Raw genomic sequence first — 15,539 nt, forward strand, 5'->3', positions numbered from 1 at the left:
GCAGGATGCTCCCATATTCCTCCATCTATGTCGAACAAGGAGAGAAGAACCAGAGCAGACGGCGGCACATGACCCAAGTCAACTAAGAGTTTGTAAAACGTTGTTAAAGTCGCGATGAGTGGTGCATGCGAAGGTATTTTAGACTCATTATAGCGAGTGATTGCATTATAGAGGAGCAAGCTGAATGTTACAGAGAAGACCGCGATGACCGAGACGCGTGAAGACATGGTGCAAGACGCGTAATGTTTGTAGTCTCATGGTCAGAAAAATAGAGTAAAAGGGACTACATAAGAAAAGGACATCAGAGCTTATGTAACCGTTTGTTATTATTCCCGGTCTATAACCCAGCAAATACTCATGAGGAGGGGTTCGCTAATTTAAATTGTGGGCCCAATTTATCGGTAGCTGGGTGAATCAACGATTGACCTGCAGGGGTGGCCAGCCTCCGTGGTGCCAAAAGCAAGATATCTTGTGCATCACCGTGGTCTCCAATTGCGCCAATCTGTGTAGGTGTTTCTTTCTCATACTATAAGGTACAGAAACTTGAGTACTAAGAGATCTTACAGCAAGCTGATTGTCAATCCTCAGCTAGTGGCACTAAACTGCCGCTGGACGAATACCGGTCGCTAGTCAGGTAGAAAAGAGCCCTAGCGCCCGCTTCGTCGACGGAAAGGGAAAACAGGCTGACCAGGGGCTGGACGATGCCGGCCATCAGCAGGCGCTTGATCCCAGTCGATCCTCTCGACAAGAGAGGTGTCGCCACCACGCCCGGAAATGCGTGCACGAAGCTGATGCGCGGATTTTCGCGAGCGAGATGCTCAAATGCTAGTGTCAACATGGTTGCCGAGTGATATGCTGCGTTTGCGATAGAGTAGTTGCCGGGTTTGCGCAGGTCCAGATCCTCGTCGTTCAGCTTGACCTCCTGCCCGCCGGCGAGGATCGATACCACGCGCGGGCTTGAGGCCTCGTTAAGTAGCGACAGCAGGCCTTGTACAGCGCGCAGCCGGCTGTAGTAACGCGTCGACATGGAGGCATCGAGGCCCTCGGCCGTTTCCTGACGGCCCGAGAAGGAGATGAAGCCGACCGACTCGAACAGGAGGTCTAGCTTCGTCTCGCGAGTCTTGACAAAGTCAACGACATCGTCGGTCTCGCGGATTAGCGATACGTCCTTTTCAATCACGGTGTACACGGCCTCCTTGTTTTGCGCACGGAGCTCCTTCAGCATCGTCTGTCGCGGAGGCGTGGCGGGCAACGATGTAGATGTGGGGCCGCACGGCGTATCTTGCAAACTGGAGCAAGGCGCTTTGGCCAATGCCGCTCGTGGCGCCAAGGAAGAGCGCAACAAGGCCCCCAGGAAGCTCCGCAATGCGGACGTTAGACGCGCGAACAGTTTGAATGGCAACCATCTTGTGATTACGAGTGCAATGCAAGTGGTGTTTCTGATGACTTTGAAATAAAATATACGGATATAAGGCGAACTGTCCTGCCTTTATAAACTGCTCATGCTTACCAATGCTCGACTGTGAGTGAAGATCCGCACTGCATCTGGGCACTTGCTTATTAGACACCGGCGTTTATTAAGCCGATCTTACAATGCCAGATCGGTGAACCTAGGTCCCGAGCTCCGTCGACGAAGGTGATATAAGCAGAATGTGTACAATTGTCCGTACCGCATTTTACTGTAGCACTATCGTTTGTTCCCGTACTTTAAATTTCGCCGTTTACGCAAAGAGGACTGTGTACCAGCTAAGCTTTTAGGCTGGCGTTGCTGTATCACGAGCACAATATCCAGCACAAAGCGAATGGGACCGTTGTAACGCCTCAAAGCCTGGAATAACAGACAATAGCGTGCATGTGACAGTTCGCGTACTACTTTAAGATGAAAAAGCATCATTGATCGACTGAAGCGTCCCGGAAATATCAATCTTATAGTGATCCTTACCAGGATCTCATGTCTTCCATGTCCTCGATGCGGCCCATCGACTCATCCCACCGCGTTGGCCTGCCATGCATGACCTTTTGCCACGCCGGGCTTTTGGCCTTGTCCGTGGCCCAGTGCTGCAGCTCCTCGGGTACGAGCTCCGAATTTTCGGCGTCGACGCAGCGCAACACGAGCGGAAGTAAATGGCTGTCAAGCACGGTCGGGCCAACCTTGCTTCCAAATATCCATTCATCAGAACGTCCATAGGTGCCATTCTGCCTGCGCTGCTCTACAATTTCTGCGAAGATGGCCTGCAGATCTGTTTTGGCTTTGGCCACGACATCGGGGTGGAAAGCCACGCCATTGTTCTCATTGTGACTGGGGTGTGTTGGTCAGAGTAGACAGACCAATAAAGGCAGAGGGGCTATTTACAATAAAAGTTTGGTCTCAAGAGCTCTGCGGTATTCTGGGCTGAGATCGGTCCTCTTGAGAAAGCCCTCCACAGGCGAAGGGTTATGCTGCACCATCGCGGCTGTCGGTCTTTTGTTGCTGAACGATTGACCATGGATGGAATGGAACTGGTCGAGAAGGCCCCTGATGACAGCTGCATGCTGTATCGGTAGCATGGACGGGTAGTGTTTCTCGGCCAGGTGGAGTGAGATAGACTCGCTGTCGGTCAGAGGTTGCTCAAGCACGTTGCCTGTCATGGCCGGCACCTGACCTTTAGGGTTCACCCGGACAAGGTACTCCTCGCCCAGGTTCTCTTCTCTCTCGCGATTTACAAATCGGAGCGCGATAATCTTAGGTGGCCTTGCGTCAAGGGTTGTGGGGCCAAGAAGGGCTGTATGCCTGGCCATCTGAGAGTAGAGGGAAAAGGGAGAGGAATAGAGTGTATACTCTGCCAGACTTAGATCAGTCATCGTTGCGTTACGATTGAACATGAGAATATTGAATGAGGCAAGAGTCAAAAGATTCAGGAACGGATTTGGGAATTAATTCTTAATCGTTGAAATGCTGTGGATTTTTCGGCCATTTGAATATCCCGATCTGACGCTGTAGAGGCTGTAATTAGCGGGGTCTAAGCAATACGGTATAACACGTGCACTGACACGTGTTGTGATATTTGATTGGTAAGAGCAGGACGTTGCCGAGCACGCCTGTTTCCTTCAGTAGGATTGCTAAATTTGCTGGTCTGGGGATTTGAATGCAAACGTATATAAAAATCTCTGCCTAGCATACTGGAAAAGAATTCGGCATTGGTACTGGTTTCAACACTGTCCCTGCAGACAGCTCCTCACCTCGGCCCTTTTATACATTATCCCCCAGCAGATTTCTTCTATTATTGCCACATTGGCTAGTGCTCATTCTCGTTCTGTAAAGCTGACTTACTGTCGACCGGTTCTCTCACCAGTGCTTGCGGAATTGCATAGCGCGTGTAGATCAAGGTTGTATCACTATTTTTGATAATGAATGATTCTAGAGTGGCTTTGTTCTTTTCTCCGAGCAGGGATAGTTTTCATGAGTAATGAAACACGATATGGTACTCGTGCGAAAGAAAATGAACACTACGACGCGAACTGGTAACAAAATAGGAAGGACCGACCGAAACACCGAGGGCTGAATAGGCAATACAATACCCAGTCTGACACAGGAAACATACCGGTATTAGTTCGTTCTATAATGGGAAGGAACGACTTAATAAGGTCCGAACAGACAGCATAATGCCGAGGTTTGATTGACGAAGTCATTTACAAATTAATTTGATCGCTAACACTAGTAAGAGTCACTTAGAATATTTATATCGCCGAAACATATTTTTGCCCCTCTTCTCTTTTTACCTCACCATCTTCTTTTTCATCAACTCTTCCTGCCCAAGAATCTTTTCGATTCCATTTATCGTTCAATATCGTGCTTCTTTTCTAAGTACCCCTACAACTCTCTTTTATTATCTCCCCGGAACTCTGAGAACTTGTTTTGTCTTTGCAATTCTCAGATCCCCGCCGACTTGTGTTTCAGCTTGTTGAGTGCTCTCGAACTATAATCGGAGCTTTTGTTGAAATCAGAAGTAGTCATATATAACCCTGCCTACCTTAATTAGAGGTATGGGATCCCTACTTTTGCACGTGGTGCAGGTGGTATGACAATTTAACAGCTTTCATCACGATGTCTGAGGAGTACGCAATCCTGTCTTCAGAAGACGAGAAGAGACAGGCCCAAAAAGGGCTTGTCCACACAAGCAATTAAGCAGGGATTGTGCGCATCCATCGGAGACTTCTAAACGTTCTAGCGACAGTGACAACCAGAACATACCGATTGATGTTCCCGAGGAGAATTATTCTCCTTCAGAACATGTCGGGTTCGCCAAAATTCCCAGACATCTTATTTCCCCTCAGACAGTCGTCTATGTTGGCTTTAATACCGACAGCGCTCGGAAAATTATTGACATATGGGATACATGGCCTTAAGACGGGCCACAGCGAGAGACTGATCCTGACGACGGAGGGCTACGGGTATCATTTCTGGACTTTCTCGGGCGAGTTTGGAAGATGAGGGATGCATGGGAAGATGACAACTAACAGTGGCTCGAGTGCCTGGAAAGATGCGGCATCGCACCGTCTATCAAAGAAGAAATCACGGATCATATTTTCCGCGACATCCGGCTCTCACAGTCTTGTATTTTCTGGACCAAGGATACCATCAGGCAGCGCTTTGCGGGGTTGGAAGAAATACAGAAGCAGTCAAAAGAGAGAGTGCGCGCATAGTTATCCTCAATTGGATCAGGCCAATCAAGCCACCGAAAAAACTCGTCGACAGCTGGTCCCTCCCAATCATAGAAATCATGTTGAATGGTCATACCACCTGCACCATGTGCAAATGGAGGGATCCCATATCTTCCATCAGGGTAGGCAGGGTTATATATGACTGATTCTGATTCAACAAATCGACACAACTTTCTTCTGTGCCATACGCAACGGTAAAGGCACTCGCCTCAAGGTCGACTCCTGGGTATACAAATCTGTATAAGGGTATCGATGAGGCCAGGGTATCGGGTCTGTTCGACAGCCATGGCAACATCGCTGACACCACAACATTGTGGTCTCCCACCTCTTCCGATTTCAGTGCTTCATCTGCCATGTTCTACTTTTCCCCTGACCGCAAAGTTGCTGAGTACTGTGCTGCATATGCCCAGCATCGTGCGCAGTGCGAAGCAGTAGCCATCGTGTACAAGATATTCCGAACTCGGCAATCGAGTCCTTACAAGAGCCTTAGATTCGCCGCTTTTACTGGCCTTCTGAAGATTGGAAGCGAATCATTTGGTGCTGTCGAACAAGACGCCGTCTGCCGCCGGCCTTTCTGAACACTCAGCAAGCTATACTCACCCTTTGCCACATCGCCAAAGAACTAGACAATGTGTACCATCAATTAAACTTTCCCGACGATATTGCAAGACAGGAAGCTCAACTGTAGGAAAAACGACAACATCCAGCCTCGACGGCAGACTCTCTCCCACCTCGCGGTGAAAATTAGTCACTTTGTCTACCACTTGGCGACGATCTTCCTGAGGACGGAGTCTGAAATCCGTCTAGAACAGTGCCACCATCGTGAACCACTCTCGGTTCGCTGTCGACAATCCCAGATACCACTCCTCCTTGGCAGGCCCTTAAAGCCCGACACGAAAACGGACCTTTCGTGTTTGCTCTTTGACCACTTCAGTCTGCCCCTCACACATTCTCACGACATAGTTGTCGATATCCTCCAGGTTTCATCGGGGTCCTCCCCCCTTCCTCCCGCAAATGTACCTCGAAAGTCCAACATTCTTGTCTCTCTTCGGTCTTCTAGTTCAAACGTTATAGTATTACCCGTCACACTACTCCCTAATCTCTCTGTCTTACTTGTCACGTCTTCTTTTTCCTCAGATGTAGTCTCGTCAGTGTACTGCGTAACACTTGTAAAGCCTTCCTCCAAGCTCGCTAGTACGTCTGCCTAGTGCTGCAGCTGCCACAAACGCAACCTTTCTTCTTTAATATACTCCTCTAGTGTGTGTTCTTGTGTCAGACGGTGAAGTGCTGTTATTCACAGGGTTTTGTCGATTTTCTCTAATGTGGTTTTGTTCGGTTGGAAAGAAAGAAAAGGAAAAGAGGGGGTGCTTCAGCAGGAAAACAACTCTCGAATCCCTGCCTAGATCGCTAGTGAAAGACGGGAAGCTCAACTGTAGGAAAAACGACAACAAAACCAGCCTTGACGGCTACTGGTAAAAACGATGTTGATTCTCCCAAGTTTTTTTCCTAGAGAGAGGGACTGGAGGAGGGGTAGTTGATACCCCTCCTCCTCCCCTCCCTCTCTCCTGCCCTTTTCAGGCCTAACAATATCACGAACAGACACCTGCTTACAAGGGGTGGTTCTTTGTCGGTTCAATATGCATTCTCCGCAAACGAGGAAGGAAATGGCTTTTTACTCACCAATGGGGCAAGCACTCTGCAGTGCTTTTCGTTTTCGAGCTCTGATGTGGTGGATTTGCTGGCAGAACAATAGGAAGGGAATATATGCTAGCATTGCACGGTAACGTGACACAAAAATACTGTTTTTAACGAGACTACTCCGTATACACAGAAAAATACTCCGTAGCAATACCGTTCTCACTCTTCTCATACATACCAAATGACGGATTTGTGTCAAAGACGGGAATGTGCCACAATGTTGCCTTTCTGGCAAACAAATCCATGTGATCCTGTGATTGGCTAAAATGCAGAACAGTGGCCCTAGCACGAAACAAATTCTTAAAAGGAGCGCGCTCGAGAGAAGTATCTTATTTACTCTGTACATGCGCAGAGGATTCGAGAAGTCAGCCGAGCAGTAGTACGATATTTTTTCATACAAACAACGGTTGTTGGTCACGGGGGAACTTCAATCATTCAAAAATTATGGGGCACACATAACGGCCATACTATTTTTTTCTTGTTGTCGACTTGAATACCTTCATATTTCTCCCTACTCGTGAAACTTATCTTTTGTCCCGCATTTCACTTAGGACACAGACACCCAAATGTGCAAATCAAAGAAAGTTAAGAAGGCGCTATCTCCTTCCAGGAACCATGAGTCAGCAAAAACCACTGCTACATCTCCATCTCTTTTATCCGACGGTATCGATGAGAGCAATCCCCTATTCTTCTACATGCCCGATGCCGCCCACGGAGAGTTCTGCCAGTGGTTCTCAGCCAATTTCCAAGTTTCCAGAGAAAAAATTGCAGTATTGATTGGCCAGAAACCCGATGACCAGCCTGCAGAGACTCACGATGACCTCATCACATTCAACTGCGCGGAGCAGTTTATGATGATTTGCAAGGCCGGCCGCTTTGGTGACCGCGAGACCCAACGGCGAATAATGTCCGCTGATAGCCCTAAGGAGCAGAAGAGAATGGGCAAGCTGACTGAGGGTTTTACCAGCTGTCACTGGGATCCTGTTAAGAGTGATGTGGTGGTGGCCGGCAACATTGCCAAGTTCGGGCATAACCCAAAGCTTAAAAACAAGTTGCTGGCAACAGGTCAGCGACTACTGGTAGAGGCAGCGTCACGGGACCCGGTTTGGGGCATTGGTTACACTGAGAAGCACGCCATGCAATTCCGCAAGCACTGGGGGGAGAATCAGCTTGGAAAGGCTTTGATGGCAGCAAGGCAGCATTTACGAAACGAGAACGAGCACCAGCTAACATGGCATTAAATCCATCAGCTGGGAGATAACGTACAAGATGCTGAGATAAGGAGTGAATCAGCAGGGACGGTGTTAAGATGTGTAAGCCTACAGCTAAGGCGCAGGGTTTGTAAAGATGTAATGCACTTTAAGGAGCAGGAGGCCGAATAGGGTAAGGCGGGAGTAGACGAAATGCTAAGGAAGAAGTAGATACATCCCGCGAGAGCGATAGACGCCAATAAACACTTGGGTTGAAATACAAGTCGGTCTTCTAGCATCACATGCGGACATCCCGTAACCTAGGCCTGTCGGTATTGTAACGCTAGCATCCCGAACCCGATCACGCTACCTACTCTTGAAAAGCCTCATTTTCGTCTCCCTCTCATGACCTTCGGCGCCCTCTGACGGCGTTTGGACCCCTGCTACGTCGTATACTTTATGTACATAAGGAGGAATTTCAGCCTCTTATACAGATAGCTTTTCTCTCTTTAATTCAGTTTAATTTAACCTTATGACGGAGATATATTCACTCCTCCTTCGCTACCCCTGCGTAGCCCCACTAGGATCTTAAGACCTAATGCACCAACGATGACGGCAGTGGACCTTGTTTTGGAGTTTCAATACTTTAAAGAGCACCGCTACCGGCCAGGCCGTCAGGTCCAACCCTAGTGCTCAGTTGGTCAGAGCTCTTTTTCCTCCTCGCTTGATCCCCGAAGACTATCCCAACACCAACTTCCGGGCCACATAGTCATAGGGGACGACCCTGCCCTCTCTGAATCGTACCAGCGACCCAAAGCTTCCGAAAAAGCTCCAAAAGATCTAACGAGAGCTGTGGCAAGAGCAAATCGATTTCTCGAAGTGGTGCCTATAAGCCGGTACCAGCTGCTCGGTGGCGTTTGCAGGCCTTTTTACGTGGCCGGGGGGTGCTGAATGGTAGCACTTCGTCTTCGCCGTTATATCAACTCACGGCTTGCTAGAATACGTCTAGGAGAGAGATTCTGCCACCAATGTAACCTTCGATGAACGCGACCTAGTTGGCTGCATCAACAACTTGTGTAATCAAGTAACATTCGCTCCCTTAATGCACAAGGGGCCGCCAGCGCGCCTGGATAATGTCAATAATATACTAGATGAAGTTGACAGAAACGCCTTACAGCATATGCCAGAGCCGTAGATCGATCCCAGCGACACGCCGACCGCCTCTGGGTAGAGCTGAGTAGAGGAACTCCGAACGAGCCTCATTAGTTACTACGTCGACGAAACCAAGCACTTCGCCCTCCTCTCCTAAATCGCCATCGGCTTTTGAAGTCCGCTTAGCATCGCCCAGTCTACTTTCTGGTGCCAAGGTTTTCGCGTGGCCAGGTCCATTATAGAGCTAGCGTTAGTGCCCCGATTACATCATTATTGGGCTTGTGGTTTAGTGGTATAATACTCCCTTAGCATGGGAGTGGTCCAGGGTTCGATTCCCTGCAAGTCCAATTTTTGCTCACCGTTCTTTCTCGCTGCTTACCTAATGTTCAAACCACATAGTAGGTAGATTCAGTCGTCTAACTTTGGCTAAATTTACACGTCTTATCAATGCTGCTGTTCGTCAATTGTCTCTAGCGCCGAGGCTGTGATGAATTGAAAGCAACGAGGAAGAAAGAAGGTTGGTAGCCGTCTACCACTTCTTAGACAGAAACTATCTAAAGTGTGTACATGTCTTCTTCGACTTTCCAACTTTTTGCTTTTCAGATTGCGTATGTCTGGAGGCAGGGGTCGAGAACCGCTGAAGCGTGACGAAAGAGAGTAGCGCTGCCATAACGAATAACAGGCAGTTTGTGGACAGGATCGAAGTCCGACATCCCAGTGAAGCCAACAGATGGTATGCCGGTCCAGACCTCGGCTTCGGTCAAACGAAATTTGAGAGGAACAAATTCCCGCACCACCGGAGGCTGGCCAGGATTTGCAGACGGAATCGAGCGCAAGTGAAGACTCATCTGATCACTGTCTGGGAGAGTTTGAAGGCCGTGAACTTTCTTCTGCGGTTTAAACCCCAGCTGTACAATCTTAGCCCCGACGGGGCGCTCAACATAGCCGGTATAAAACCCGGACGGGACACCCTTTGTGGAGGAGGGATCCCAGACCACATTCCCAAAGACCTTGGGGATGCCATATTTCTCACGACCGGAGAAAATGGCACCCTGGTTGTCGAGAATGAGCTCCATCGTCCAAAGGTACTTTTTGCCTTCCCATCGCACCTCAACCTGCTGGACGAACTCGGTGTACGCTCCGATCGGGGTGGTCCCATACTTGAAGAGATTGAGGATAACAAGGGGCTCGTCGTCAATCTCCAGCTCTTCAGGAATCATAGGAGCAAGAGCATCTGCCTTTGTGAAATAGCTTATGGACAGACAATCGATATCTGAAAACTCGTCCGCTGTATGGGGATATGGTGGAGAATGTATGGGGATTCCATGGTTCACCTCCTTAGTCTTGATGTGCCCGAAAGGCATATTTTTTTTTTGCCGTTTCTTTTCCCGTTGAAAGTCGATCAGCTTTGTTGGTTAATAGCTGCCTAAAAGGTGAGCTTATTGTGTATGATTGAAAAAATGGCAAGACAAAGGACAACGACAGAACTTCGCTGTTTATAATGTTTGCTTCTCCATTCATTGCACTGATCTACTATCTTATACCCGCGATTCCGCATGGCACTAAAGGCAAACGTCACCAATCCAGCCTGCGACAGCCGAGCTTTCCGACCAGAATTCGTACACTTGCTCCTGCAAATATACGTGTCAAAAGCGGCTTATTGTGGGGTTGGGTGTGAATACATTCGTGTACCCTATACTCCGTACTTGTATTTGTAGCGCAGGAGCTTGGTGCTGTGAAGGCACACAGCCTCAGGACATGCTTTTTGACACAGGCCATCTTCACAAGGGATATGCCTCTGCGAGACATAGCAAAATCGGGTAGGATTAGCATCCTAGTTTAGAAGCACAGTTCTAAGCTTACTCTGAAGAAGAGTAAGTCAGCTCGCCGCTGCAGTGCTGATCTTGAAATCGACATAACCATAAGGAGTAATTTCATAAAATGTATCCACCTTAAAGACCGGAGTACGGAGTGCAACATAGTATTCCGAACTCCGAAGTAGGTCTCCATACTGTCGTCATCGATGGTCGGAGTACGGAGTGTTAGCTAGATCCGACTGCTACAGTAGGGAAACGAAAAGCTATGCTCCGTGCTCTCCTGGAAACGTGCTATCCTCAACTGCTCAGATATGTCTATCGTATGCATGATTGGTTACTCGCGTCGTCGCAACGTTTCTCGGTCGCCTTGATCGCCTCTTTGGCCGACGCCCAACATGTAGCATCAGACATTCCAAGCCCTACTGTCGAGGCTTTTGTCAAAAAAAACAAGGCTATCATTCTGGGATCACGAAGTGATTTATGCACCATGTGGAATATATTGCTGAATTAGGTAAGGCGTATGGGCGTGCTCGCTCTAGCACGGTCCGCTTTTAAAATGTAACTGTCGGTTAGGCTACGCCATAGAGTCCCAGCGCCGGGGTTGGAGGTATCGTCGGTTTTCATAGGGAGGCCGTCCGTGATAAGCCAGAGGTTCTGGCCGTGCTTCTTGTGGGTGACGTGGAGAAGCGTGAACCTTTCGGGAGCGAATCCCTAGCCAAGCAGTCGAAAAGATTATAAAAGAGCTGGTAGAACGGTAATGCGATCTTGTCGTTTAACCTTAGTATGAAGTAAGCATGTATATAGTCAAACTATGCTCGCTTCTAGATTTTGCGGATGCAAAGTACACGGATTGCCAAAACGATCGTAGCTATGCTAGAGGAACACTCTGAATGAACAAAAATTTTTGCAGACCAGAGCAGAGGCAGCACAGACACGCTTCTATATGATTAATGACAAAACCCGTGTTCTTTGTTGGGCTGTTTATGTCGGATTATCCAAGAAGAGGTTGGGATCCGCAGTCACTCAATCTCGTCTTACTCGCAGTATATATACCATTTGACAGATACTCTCCGTTTCTCCTTATGCCCTCCCGGGTTACCAAACTGCCCATAATCACACATCTTACAACCCGTACATGACCCCAACGCGATAAAATCGTATACAGTGGCTGACATTACTGTGGCGCCCCTCGACCAGAAAACAAACGTATGCAAACGGTGGCCTGTATACTATCCGCCCAGTTAGGTGGTACCGTCAAGTACGTTGTCCGCGGTACGTCTCTCACCTCGTTCGTAAAGTCTGTTATATGTAGCTAATGAATTCTGGATTATCTCGACCACTCCTCCGATTGGCAAGGCAGCTACCATGCTGTAGCAGGCCGAACATAGGGGTAGAGTATTTCTCTTATAAGCACACTGTTTGAACCTCAAGTCGTATCTTCCGAATCTACATCGCCCCGTACTCCTCAATCACGCTTCGTGGCTTCACGTACGTGCCCAGGGCCGTGTACGGAATATCGTAGCCAAAGGCAGCCGGCCCGCCGATCTCGAGCCCCTTGGCCGTCTCGGTCCAGCGCGGCGAGCAGACGATGCCGATAACGGTGACGATGACGCCGTAGCGAAACTCGGGCACGCCGAGCGCGCGACCCGACTGGCTGTCGATGACGGAGATGAGGTCCGGCACGGTCGCGAGGTATGTCTGGCGCCCGTCTTCGGCCGTGTGGAGGGCGTAGAGGTTCTCGTTCTTGAACGGGATGGTGACAGAGCCGCCGGTGGCCACGGCCGCATGCTGCGTCTCGGCTGTCGTCTCCAGCTCGCTCTGTTGCATCTGCTCAATCCGGATCTCGCCGTACGAATGGCCCAGGTGCAGCCGCCGGTCGACAGCAACAATCTTGCCGCGGAACAGCACCTTGGCCGCGTCCGGGCCGCCGCACTCCTCAATCATCTGCTCGGCCACCGTGCTGGTCGTGTTCGTCGCCGCCGCCCGCGCAATCGCCCGGCCCACCCGCCACGCCAGCGACAGCGTATTCGCTACAGCACAGCGCTCGATCACTGCCTTCGTCGTCGGCCGCGCTGCCATGCCGACGCGCGAGCCCATCTGGGCGCACGATGCTCGTAGCGCCCGGTCCACAATCTCGTCGCCATTGGTACGTGTCATTATTATTGTGATCCCATCTCCTGACGAGATCGCGCACGGCACCAGCGCGTCATCTTCGTATGCGCTCAGCGTCGTCTGCCAGTACGTCGGATATGCGCGGCCTGTGGTGTTAGTGAGTCACGTGATCAAAACACCTGTACATACACCTCCACTCTCACTCACCCATAAAATCAGCATCCACCGCCGGACAATCTTGATACTTCGTCGAGCCCAGCGTTAACGCCTGTAGTCCATTGGCACCTCCAATCTCCAAATCAATAAAGGCGTCGATCTTGCTGTGGCCCAGATACGCCATGAGCTCCGCCACGGCCTGCTCGGTCTCGTCATTGGCCAAGCGCTCGTTCGACACCGCCGGCGAGCCCATGTGGCCGCCCCAGTAAACGACGGCATCGTCGCGCAGCGAGGACGCGTCAATCACGCGGATGCAGTGGCCTGCCCGCAGCTGATCTCGGATCCGCAGAGCGTCGCTGAAGGGAGTGCCTCCACCGGCACAGCCGAGGACGTAGCAGCCGTCGGCCAGCCAGACGAGGTCCGTCTCGGAGATCAGCCACTCCTGGATGCCACTGCTCGGGTTCTTGCGCACTGTCGGACAGTACGTAAGGGGGTCGCTGGCCGTCTCCGTTGTGATCTCATCTTCCACCATGTCTAGCACGACCTTGTCTGCTTCTTGGCCGACCTCCGTCTCGTTCTCCTCATCCTCCACCTGCTCGACTCGTGCCACTCCTTCAATTCCCTCGAGAGACAGCTCACCGACTGCACGGACAATCACGCGCACCTGGTTGGCCACGTACTGCAGCGGGATGACGTCGACATCGGCAATGTAGATAGACTCGGGTCGGGCACCAAGAGCGACGGCACGCTCGATAGCAGTGGCCTTGGCCTGGTCCAGTAGCTGGTCTGTCGTACGATCGGCCGTGCTCTGGATCGCATCAACGGTGCCAGCAACCTTGGCAATGGCCGCACCGACCGCATTGGCCACAGCGTGAAAGGGCGGGCAGACAACGCGGCTGACGCCCTTTAGTATCGCTGCTGCTGGTGCCACCACAGAGCCTCCGCCGACAAGAAGAACTGGCAACGGCGCCGGTGACGTCTTCATCTTGTCGATTACGGCCTCCAGCATGGCCTGGATGCGAGCCTGCGCCGCCGCCACGACGGCTGGGCTGAGATGACGCACGAGGTCGGAATTGCCAATCTCGTTCTCCCCGTCGGCCTTCTTGCCCGCCATCTGGGCAGCTGCCACAGCAATGTCTGTGGCTGTCAACACATCACCACCAAAGACGGTTCCCTTGGTCGTTAGCTGGTAACCGACCGAGTCGGGTCCAACCGTAACCTTGACCGGGTCTGAGCTACCATCACCGGCTACTCGCACGACAGAGCCGCCGCCCAGGCCGATCGACTCGATGTGTGGCATGGCAAAGTTGATGTTGACGCCGGCCACGGTGACATAGGCCGATGCCTGGCGTGGGAAGCCCGACGGCAGCAGCACGCCAACGTCGGCCGTGGTGCCGCCAATGTCGACGACAAGCGTGGCCGTGGCCTCGTGGTCAGACAGCCCGAGATAGGCCGCGCCACGCATCGAATTAGTCGGCCCCGACGAGAAGGTCCGGATGGGCAGCCGGGCCGCTGTGGCGGCATCGATGAGCGTCCCGTCGTTCTGCGTCAGGTAGAGGGGGCAGTGCAAGTCGAGGCGGCCCATGGCGGCGCGGAAGCCGCGAATAGTGCGTCGGGCGAACCGCAGGATCGATGCATTCAGGATCGATGCGTCCTCGCGCTCGAGGAAGCCGAGCTGCGACACGTCGGCCGAGCAGACGACGTCGGCCCCGGGCAGCTCGCACCGGATGATGTCGCGCACCCGCTGCTCTTGACGGAACCGGTCGTCGATGGGCGAGAACACGCCGGCGACCACGATGGCGTTCAGCCCGCGTTCCCGGATCGTCGTGCATGCCTGCACCACCTGCTCTTCGCGCACTGGCGCCTCTTGCGCCCCGTCAATGTGCAGCCCCCCATCCACGTGCACGCAGCAGCCGCCGTCGAGGATGCGCCGCAGCGCTGGCGGGAAGTCGGAGAATGGTGGGACCTGCCTCGTAAACGACCGCGACAGCCGCACCACAGCCACCTTGGACAGCCGTCGCGCGTCCTGCTCCACGATGGCGTTGATAAAGTGCGTCGTGCCAATCGTCAGACAAGCCACCGCAGACGCTGGTACGCCCGAGTCCGTCAGCACCCGCCGCACTGCCGTCTCGATGCCGTCCGTCACGTCCGGGCTCGTCGTTGGCGTCTTGTGCAGCGCCAGCACGCCGCGATCTGCCGATTCTCGTGGTGCCAGCGCGTCCAGCATCACGGCGTCCGTGTTGGTACCGCCAACATCGACGCCGATACGGTAAAAGTGCGCAGCCATGGCATCCGTGGTCTGGGTGCGTGCTGGGTGATGTGTGTGCTTGCACAGGTTGCGCATGTGCATCTGTAGAGGACTGACTCTCAGACGATACCATCATTGGCGACACCCGCCCTTCTAGAGGTCCGTCCGCTGTCGTAAAACCATGCCGATCATCGGTCGGACCTGATTGACTACTGATGCAGATTGGCGTCGCGATAACGGCGAGCCGATGGCATAGGCTTGCGCGCATTTCCGTGCTTGGCTCGTCGTGAAGATGTGGAAAAAACGGCTTCGGGTCCAAGCTGTCACCTTTTTCCATTTGGTCGATCTGGCCTGTTGAATTGACTAAACGGCAGGTACGTCTCAATGTCAGAGAAACAGGCAAAGCCACCGATTTGCCTTCGGTCCGGACACGCACCTGCCGTTTGTCTGCCGGCCGCTTGTCAC

The 15,539-nt window shown here is 51.8% G+C and overlaps 5 protein-coding genes across 5 annotated transcripts; 1 reads left to right on the forward strand and 4 right to left on the reverse strand.

Moving 5' to 3' along the window:
• Window positions 1–577: 577 nt before the first annotated feature.
• Window positions 578–1,675, reverse strand: CMQ_6698 (short chain dehydrogenase reductase; the record flags this gene model as incomplete). The annotated part of the gene is made up of 2 exons (XM_014320384.1): window positions 578–1,289; window positions 1,671–1,675. The coding sequence occupies 2 exons, from the start codon at window positions 1,673–1,675 to the stop codon at window positions 578–580; spliced, it is 717 nt and encodes a 238-aa protein (XP_014175859.1).
• Window positions 1,676–1,938: 263 nt separating this feature from the next.
• CMQ_6834 (uncharacterized protein) lies at window positions 1,939–2,778 on the reverse strand (the record flags this gene model as incomplete). The annotated part of the gene is made up of 2 exons (XM_014320520.1): window positions 1,939–2,299; window positions 2,354–2,778. 2 exons carry the CDS (start codon window positions 2,776–2,778, stop codon window positions 1,939–1,941), a joined length of 786 nt encoding a protein of 261 aa, XP_014175995.1.
• A 4,187-nt stretch (window positions 2,779–6,965) lies between these two features.
• Window positions 6,966–7,640, forward strand: CMQ_6769 (uncharacterized protein; the record flags this gene model as incomplete). The annotated part of the gene is made up of 1 exon (XM_014320455.1): window positions 6,966–7,640. The coding sequence occupies one exon, from the start codon at window positions 6,966–6,968 to the stop codon at window positions 7,638–7,640; it is 675 nt and encodes a 224-aa protein (XP_014175930.1).
• A 1,700-nt stretch (window positions 7,641–9,340) lies between these two features.
• On the reverse strand, window positions 9,341–10,105 carry CMQ_6786 (acetoacetate decarboxylase; the record flags this gene model as incomplete). The annotated part of the gene is made up of 1 exon (XM_014320472.1): window positions 9,341–10,105. The coding sequence occupies one exon, from the start codon at window positions 10,103–10,105 to the stop codon at window positions 9,341–9,343; it is 765 nt and encodes a 254-aa protein (XP_014175947.1).
• Window positions 10,106–12,004: 1,899 nt separating this feature from the next.
• Window positions 12,005–15,176, reverse strand: CMQ_6726 (hydantoinase/oxoprolinase; the record flags this gene model as incomplete). Its single annotated transcript, XM_014320412.1, has 2 exons — window positions 12,005–12,816; window positions 12,878–15,176. 2 exons carry the CDS (start codon window positions 15,174–15,176, stop codon window positions 12,005–12,007), a joined length of 3,111 nt encoding a protein of 1,036 aa, XP_014175887.1.
• Between the last annotated feature and the right edge of the window lie 363 nt (window positions 15,177–15,539).

Source organism: Grosmannia clavigera (genome assembly GCF_000143105.1).
Source record: "Grosmannia clavigera kw1407 unplaced genomic scaffold GCSC_108, whole genome shotgun sequence".
NCBI lineage: Eukaryota > Fungi > Ascomycota > Sordariomycetes > Ophiostomatales > Ophiostomataceae > Leptographium > Leptographium clavigerum.